This window comes from Magallana gigas, chromosome 8 (assembly GCF_963853765.1).
Source record: "Magallana gigas chromosome 8, xbMagGiga1.1, whole genome shotgun sequence".
NCBI lineage: Eukaryota > Metazoa > Mollusca > Bivalvia > Ostreida > Ostreidae > Magallana > Magallana gigas.
In genome coordinates this window covers 20573739-20583141 of record NC_088860.1, presented here as the reverse complement: position 1 = coordinate 20583141, position 9403 = coordinate 20573739, and the positions used below count along the sequence as shown (strand labels likewise).

At 36.4% G+C, this 9403-nt stretch overlaps 1 protein-coding gene across 2 annotated transcripts; it reads left to right on the top strand.

The window, feature by feature from the left end:
- The first annotated feature begins 29 nt into the window (after positions 1-29).
- On the top strand, positions 30-9378 carry LOC105326084 (neurogenic locus Notch protein). Of its 2 annotated transcripts, XM_011425933.4 has the most exons (8): positions 30-241; positions 1554-1723; positions 2484-2613; positions 2936-3096; positions 3803-4170; positions 4401-7280; positions 7622-7784; positions 8614-9375. In XM_011425933.4, the coding sequence occupies exons 1-8, from the start codon at positions 191-193 to the stop codon at positions 8711-8713; spliced, it is 4023 nt and encodes a 1340-aa protein (XP_011424235.3). In that variant the 5' UTR covers positions 30-190; the 3' UTR covers positions 8714-9375. The 2 variants fall into 2 exon arrangements, with proteins under 2 accessions (XP_011424235.3, XP_065924556.1); XM_066068484.1 differs by lacking the exons at positions 30-241; positions 1554-1723; positions 2484-2613; positions 2936-3096 and adding an exon at positions 3497-3507 and having other exon boundaries at positions 8614-9378.
- The last annotated feature ends 25 nt before the right edge of the window (positions 9379-9403 follow it).

Below are 9403 nucleotides of genomic sequence, written 5' to 3'. Positions count from 1 at the left end.
ACTGAGTCGTATACATAAACAACTCAAAATAAAGTTTAGAATGACCGAGATTATAAAGAAAATCGATAGGTGATTTTGAATTGACTTGCGTCATTTGATCCTTTGTTTGAGAGAGATAAGATAGTGAGAGTTGAATTTATTCTTCTAAACAACGTTCACTCAAATTATCAATCGTTGGTTCTGGTGAAAGATGAAGGAACTTTTGCTGACTACGGCTTTCTTGTTCGGTTTTATACCAAAGGTGGGTTTATATTTTCAATACTTTACGAAATAATTTGCAGGCGCAAATATTATAACTCTACTGCAAAAGATGACATTCTTACATGGTTAAGTAAAAAAAACCCATAAATTATTCAGTTTGCAACTTTTTTTTACCTTTAACTCTTACAAATGTAATTATTAATTTTATGAATTACTTAACGGGTTTTTCATTTGGTTTTTCTTAGATATGTATTGGTTTCTATGAACTTAACCAAACATATTATTGCCAATAATATGTTTAATACCTATAAAAATACAAGTTGTACATGCCACAAGTTTTCTCTTCTGAAATTGGGGATTTATGCAACATTTTGTTTTTATGTATAAAATGTACCAATTAAGTACTAATATCTAAATTATTTAAGTAAAAACTCAATGAAGAGTTGTCATTATTGGCTAATTTCTTTGGTGTAAGAAACAGTTGGGGCTATTGAATAAGCTTTAAGTTATACATGTATTTTATTTATTTGTTGCTCTGGCTGAAAATCTGAATAGTTATATACAAATCGTGTAGAAATTGAGTACGTTTCAAGAAACCATGTTAAAGAGTTAGTGTATCTTTCTAGTTTGAACGTTTTAAATATTGATAATTGATATAATTCGAAATTTATGAAATAGTTTCAAGATTTATTTAAACAATAAAATGCTTTCTTTGATTCATACGGAATATGAAGGTAGCGACATTGAAAAAAAAACCCGCATGAATCATTAAAAGATTATTTTATTGCTTATATCGATATCTACATCTATTTTTTTTTAAACAAATTAATGAATTGGTCGTAAAGAGTAAGTAAAGTAAGCTATTTTTTTGTTGATATACGTCAGTATGTTTAACAATAGAAATAGCTACGTCGTCTTATATGGGAATTTCAGTCGGACATCATCATGATTATTATTATCCTGGGTTGACGCAACTTTCGACCAATCATAAATGGGTCGTGTTTATTTCAGTCTCGTGAGTTTTACAGATCACAGTGAATTACAATCAAAATTTGAGAGAAAAGGCAATCCAGCATTTTCAGATTGATATTATTATACTATTCTTGTACATAAAACTGTACACATGCATTGAAGATTTTTTTTATAAATCACGTAAACAAATGCTGAAATAATTTTGCACTCGAGCAAACGCCAGTAATTTTGTAAATTTTATAAACTCTACAATAAATTCCGTTCATACTTAGATCCATACTTTTTGCTGGGGCAAGTACAGGGGTAGGTCTAAGATATGAGTATTAAACTAAATATTGGCATGCCGCTTTGAATTCTATTTTCCTCCGTTATTTTTATAGCTGGCATGCGGTACAACATATTTTGCCGTATCTGTACAATCCTACGAGAATCCAAAAAATCTTGTAACTCTGAACCATGGACTCAATCATGACGTCATATGTTGTCATCGGGAACCATTGACGACATCTTGTCCTGTCGCCTGTTCTCCGTTTGTCCGTATTTGTTTATTGTAAGTAAAAAAAAATGAAAATATTTAATCGATAAGATAGACATACATTTTGCATAAATGTTGATTAATGGAAATGTTTGTGCTGTAAGAAATTAAACTGATTCAAATTCTTCGCTAGCCAAGGATTCGACTTTCTAATTCTCATCACAAGAATCGGTATTAGATATAAGAATTGGTAGCGAAGGTGTTTTATCAACAGAACTTGGATCAACTTTTGAATATGATTGAAATGTTTCGTAATTTACGACTTATACATAGGGAACTTAACACATCTCAATCTGACATAATTCTGTGCAGGACACATTGTACATGTTCTACTAAAGGTTGTAAACCACTCCTTTATTTCTGAAATATCAAAGCGGAGATCTTAATGTTTAGTGTGATTTTATTCTACGACTTTATTTACATCTCAATCTTGCAACGGTAGGTGTATTTATTTAAAAGACTGTTCTTTTGTTAGCAGCTCAACATGAAGTCACAGGGTCAAAAAGATATATTGATCTAAAAACGATTAAAAATAACGAATACTAGTATTCCCTAAAGCTGTTTTAAAGCAAAATTCTATAGTACTGTTATATGTATATGTTGTATGAACAACATAATCTTAACACTTCACAAATAATATTTTAAATTAAATAATGTTAATAAATCAATGTTTATCGGATAAGTTTTGGTGATATATTTAATTTTCATACTCAGATACAAGGCAGCGACAAATCTATATATCTTTATCTTTAACATGTACAATCTTTGCATACAGCAAAAGTTCAGACAAGACGTGTGTAGGAGAAGCAATAAGCAGTCTCCTCGGTCAAAACCAAGCGATGAATTTTACCGATAAAGTTGGAAATCTGAGCAACCCGATTATACTAAGCATTCCAACATGGGCGGTAAGTAAATGATTAGTGTTTTAGTACATGTACTTAAATAGTATGCAATCTCAAACTTGTTTTCAAATGTTAGATGACAAAATTGCAAGGTAACCAAGCACCACAATTTTACAAGTGACAATGCCTATTTTCAATTAACACATTCTAGGGACATTTTTCAATCTTACATTAAAAAAAAATCAAAATTATATGTTAGAACCTATAACTAAATTGTTAGCAAATATATTTGAGTAAACTTTCTACAGGTGTACATAGTAAGTTGATTCTAAAAGAAATTATGTCATATGATAATTTAAAAACAAAAACTTATGTGATTTTACAGGCAAAGGATCAGTACAATATTCAGGTAAAATTCTATGACATCGGTTCCCATTTTGAGACCATTTTTGAAACCCAGCAACATTTCACCAGTGCCACCACGGATAGTGCCAAGGAGGCGGTGGAAATCATCAGTAATAGCCCGGATAAAAATACGGGCGCAAGGTAAAGAAATCAGTAATAGCCCGGACAAATATACGGGCGCAAGGTAATCAGCAATAGCCCGGACAAAAATACGAGCGCAAGGTAAAGAAATCAGTAATAGCCCGGACAAATATACGGGCGCAAGGTAAACAGAAATATCCCGGACACAAATTCGAGCGCAAGGTAATCAGTAATAGCTCGGACAAAAATTCGGGCGCAAGGTAAACGTTAACTGTAATAGCCCGGACAAAAATACGAGCACAAGGTAAAGTAAGAATTAATGATACCCCGTACAAAAATACGGGCTCGAAGTAAAGTAATCAGTAATAGTCCGGACAAAAATACGGGTGCAAGGTACGTTAAGCAATAATTATAATTCTCCGAATAAGTAAGCAGTAATATTACCCCGGACAAGAAAAATACGGGCGCAAGGTAAAGAAATCAGTATTATCTCGGACAGTAATATGAGTGCAACAGTAAGTAATCAGTCATTCTTCATTCAAACAAAAATGGAAGCAACTGTGGGTGACTGTTCAATTAGCAAAGCGGTCAAAAGAAAATTCTCGACTTTGTAAAGAAATGTTTGACGATTCATGTGAATTTGAAGAGAAAAAATGATGGATTTTTTTATGGAAAAAAAAACTATTCTGCGACTACATGAACGTATATCCAGTATTGTAAGAGAATGTTAAAATAATCTATAAATTAAAAATAAATATGTTTACAGAGTGAAGATCTCATACCGTTATTACGAATGTAATTCATCTCCCGATGGCCATTTAGTCTGCGATAAAGATGGCGTCCCATCCTGTGCTCCGAATTTTTTTGGGCCTGCATGTAGCACTCATTGCTTAGTTCCTTCCGGTTTGCAACATATGCATTGCGACACAAATGGCACCATTGTATGCAATGACAACTACTTTGGAGAGAACTGCACCATATACTGTAAGCCGCCATTGCATGGAATGTGTGACAGAAATGGCTCTGTAATGTGTGACGATCATTATTATGGTGAAAAATGTGACACGCTATGTTTCACACCAGAAAACAGAACCGGATACTGTGATTCCAACGGTACCCTCATTTGCAACTTAGGTAAGCACGTGTTAAATTTGATACAAGTATAACCAGGGCAGAATTATTTAAAATCCCAGATGATTAAATGTATATGTATAGAGTTTATAAAGAAATCCGGGAATGAGATTAATTACTAGTAAATCAGTCCAAACTATTTAGAAATGTCAGTAATAAAAGAAACTTCTCTTCCTCTAATATACATTTAACTCATTTTTCGGAGACGACAAAAAATTGAATTTTTTTTCCAGGTTGGACTGGTGAAAATTGCTCAGTTGTTCAGAAACTGTGTGAACATGGAGTAAGTTTTGAAGACAAGAACAGCCCGACCGGACACAAGTGTTTCTGTGAGTCGGGCTGGACGGGCCCGCGCTGTTCCGTCGACATCGACGAGTGCAACACTACCGTCATGTGTGTTCATAATATCCGGTGTGAAAATCGCCAGGGTGGGTACCTGTGTATCTGTTCGACAGGATGGACGGGTCCAAGATGCGACATTGACATTGACGAATGCCTCCAAACGCCGTGCGTAAGAGGAAACTGTTCGAATACCGCCGGTAACTTCAGCTGTCTCTGCGAAAAAGGATGGACCGGTGAAAAATGTGAAACGGAGATAAATGAATGCAATTCTCATCCTTGCAAGAATAACGGAACGTGTATGGATTTCGATGGGTTTTACAATTGTACTTGCCCGATCGGTATCACGGGGTATAACTGCGAAACGAACATTGACGAATGTGCAACGTCACAGTGTAAAAATGGCGCTACTTGTGTGGACGGGATTAACGACTTTACCTGCCAGTGCAGACCAGGATATTCGGGTCGTTTTTGCGACAGTGAGATAGACGAATGTAAAAGTTCTCCATGTAAAAATCAGGCAACATGCATGGATGAAATCAACAGTTTTTCCTGCAAATGCCCGAAAGGATGGAATGGTACCATATGCGAAAATGATATAAATGAATGTGCAGAAAATATTTGTCAAAACAATGCCACGTGCACAAATGAAATGGGCGACTACACGTGTAATTGTACCAGTGGGTTCTACGGAAAGAATTGCGAGAGTGATTTCAACGAATGTCTTAGCTTACCATGTATGCATGGCGGAAGCTGCACTGATATAATAGGAGGCTTCCGCTGCGACTGTACTCCAAATTTTTTTGGTGACAAATGCCAGTACACAAATTTTTGTAGTTACGAACCATGTAAAAACAATGGCACGTGTATCCAGAACAAGTCCGAAGTAATATGCCATTGTACTGAAGGGTGGACGGGATTCGACTGCAAAACGGACATCGATGAATGTCAGAACGATACTTGCAAACATGGCAACTGTTCCAATACCCCGGGTAGTTACATGTGTAATTGTGAACCTGGATGGACTTCCCCGTCATGCGATCAAGACATCGATGAGTGCCAGAACAACCCTTGCCAGTTCAACTCAACCTGCGTGAACATGAACGGCACATATGAATGTCACTGTGCCAAAGGTTACACAGGCGATAACTGCAGTATGAATATCGATGACTGTCAAAATGTCACGTGTCAAAACAACGCCACGTGTGTGGATCTCGTAGACGATTTCTTTTGTAATTGTTCGATTGGATTTGTGGGTAAATTTTGCGCGAATGAAACCAACGAATGCTCCAGCAGTCCATGTCAAAACGGAAACTGTACCGATCTCATTGGTGCCTACTCATGTTCCTGTCTACTGGGATGGGAAGGGATCAATTGTGAGCTTGATATCGACGAATGTATGCATGAAAATTGTTCAACCAATGGAAACTGTGAAAACTCACCAGGGAGTTTTCAGTGCAATTGCACGGCTGGTTATAGCGGCGACCATTGTGAAACCAATATAAATGAGTGTGCTTCCAACCCTTGTGAACACAATGCAACATGCCAAGACCAAATAAATGACTTTTGGTGCAATTGTGATCCCAGGTACCATGGTAAAATGTGTCAATATGAAAGCTTCTGCTTGTATCATCCGTGTAGGAACAACGGTACCTGCAAGGAAGACAAAAATGAATTTACTTGCGAGTGCTCTTCAAGCTGGTCCGGTTTAGCTTGTGAAGATGATGTTGACGAATGCGCAAATAGCACAAGCAGTTGCAAAAGTGGAGAACAGTGTATTAACAGAATGGGTGGCTTCGATTGTCTGTCTTGCAATCCTAATCCATGCATCCACGGTAACTGTTCTATTGATGCGAATTCTTCTAGAACGGTGTGTAACTGTGAATCAAATTGGGCGGGCGAAAAGTGTGATCTGGTGGATAACTGTAATTCCAATCCATGTACCAATGGCTACCGATGTACCAACGAAGAGGACGGATTCCGTTGTCATAATCCGTGTCTATCATCCCCTTGTGGAAACAACGGAACGTGCAGGGCCTTCAACGGATCTCATGCATGTAATTGTTCAAGTGGATATTTAGGATCAAATTGTGAACAGAAGGACTTCTGTAACAGCCAGCCATGTCAACACTCTGGAAATTGCAGCAACGAACTAAATGGTTTTAAGTGCGCTTGCCCATCGGGTTACGCTGGAAAGGCATGCGAAATCATTGATTACTGTGAGTCCGATCCCTGTCAGAATAACGGATCGTGTTCGCTTAATGCAACCGGGTCTCAGAACTACACATGCGTCTGTTCGTTTGGTTTTACCGGACCTAACTGTAACCAGACCGATTTCTGTGCCCCTGACCCGTGTGTCCACGGATCATGTTCCATTTCCAACAATACCTACAACTGTAGCTGTAAAGCTGGGTGGTATGGAGACAGGTGTCAGATGGAAGACTTCTGTAGTCAGACTCCGTGCGCAAACAACGGAAGCTGTACAAACCATAACCAAACATACTCTTGCGCATGCGCAGATGGGTGGCTGGGTGACAACTGCACCGAAACTGATCCTTGCTATCCCCCGAAATGTTTCAATGGAGCTACATGTATTCCTTATTCCGGCCAATTTTACTGCAGGTGTTCAGCAGGATATACGGGTCTGAACTGCACAGAAGACATTGATGAGTGTGCAGGGCAAAATAATTGTCCACCGATGTTTTCTTGTAAGAATACACCGGGATCTTATAATTGCGAGCCGCCAGCGCAAGCTCATCCGAGGTCATTTGCTGGTATTGTATTATTTTTTCTTCGATCTTGCTGCTACAATCATAATCATAAACATCGTCATCATTACATATTATTATATTATAGTATTCTTAAAATTGTAGCTGATTGAGTATTAGCAGTAATAAACAAACCTGAGAGGGTAAAATGAGTTAACATAACACAAGCATTGAGCAGATAAATTACAAAATTTAATACGGGTTCAAGTTTATAAAATATGTGCGAAATTAAATTGCATAAATATAACCGTGTTTAATTTCACAACCAATTATTTTATTCATGTACAATATTCAGTTCCATACATATGGCTACCAATCTGTTCATTTAAACTTGTTGTATGTTTAAGGCAGGAGAAGTGGTTCCTCCAAGCTGAGGCTGGGAGTGTTACTGACCGGCAGTAACTATGAGGCCTTTATCACTGCCCTGAAACATGGACTGGTCGACCTGGCCATCTGCGACTCTGAGGAGAACGTCGATGTCTCTGTGTTGCTCATCGAGCAGGATCTTGAGTGAGTCTTTACCTCTCTGTAATTGATTAGAACCACATTTCACCATTCTATATATACTGTACTTCGCTTTCATGAAAAGTTAAAGCACTTGCCTACGTCACACTTACGTACTACGTACGATTTACGACCCTTTTGTGACACGGTCTCCTTGTTCTTAAGTGAGTATTAATTTCTCTAAGTCAGCAATTAAAAATCTCATTGATATGTTTCAGCGCATCTTTAGAGAATTGTAGTTCATTAAGAAACGTTACTTACATTACATATTGTCATTTCAAAGTTGGAAAATTTCAATTTTTTAAAAAAGAAAACAATACTGCATTTGTAGGCTCACGATCGCTAAATTAACTAGAACATAGCAGGGATTTATCGATAAAGATGTAGGTCGTCGTCTCTCGGTTTGTCCGTCTCTCAAATTTGGGTCTCAAAATTGAGTGCAAAAACTTATTCTCTTCTGAAGAAGATGAAGATACAATGTGTGAAATCTAGACTGATGTAGTAAGCTGATATATAAAAGTTTCAGTTTTGTTTGAGCATAAATTACATCACCCCTCCTTCAACACCTGTGAAATGTTTTAATGAAGTAATTGTATTTTAACGAGGTTGTTACTTTGATCAAAAGTTGGATATCGTTGCTCAGATGAGTAATGTTGCACATAGGCCTCTCATTACAGTTTAATTTTGATTTCATTGTCAGTTATTAGTGTATCAATAGATAGAAGTAAAATATTTCAGATGTATTCATTCTACATTAATAATTAAAGTTTCAATATACACTGTACATAATTATTTTATTATTCTAAGAAATTTATTCCAATGATTTTTTTTACAGCTTCAACGAATCAGAAGTTACAATGAATGCATTGTGCAGAGGAAAGCCAATATCGCTACAGGATTTAAAGACAGTCTTGCCAAGATTCATCACAGTTTAACGCATGCGCAAGATAAGACTTACATAAATTGGTGAATTATTTGTGTCGAAGTGAACCTTATATATAATCATTCCGAGTTTCTTTGTGTCCACCATTGTTCCAACATTGTAGGAAGCTTACTACATTATTATTACAATATACATGTGTATATGTTATTTGTCTTTTTGTTTTACACTTACATTGAAAGAGCAAAGTTAACCATAATTACAATTGTATCGATATCTAATATTTATACACATGACGATTTTTTTTCATGACTGATGTATTCACATATTTTTAAAAATATATGCTTTGACCTCTGTTGTTAAAAAAAGACTAGGTGGTTAATGGTCATTAACCAACAATCAACTTACTAGGGCCTAGCTTGTCTCCAATGGCATCTGTTCAAGGTAAAAATCACATATTACAAAATAGTCAAAATTCCAGAAATTCCTCTACATTTGGAGGCACAAATATTTCATGACTTTGCAACGATTAACTATCCTCGTTGATTATTTTTTGGATAAAATTGGATTGTTGACATTTTTAAAATACGATCAGCGATCAGCTTTTCACTTGTAAAGACTGTTGGCTGAAAAGCATAGATATTAATCCAAGACCATATAATTATTCATAATATCTGTATGAAATAATGATTCAGAAAAAATGTTGTGAAGAACGTTTGCTTTTATACTTACAATTGTAGTCTAG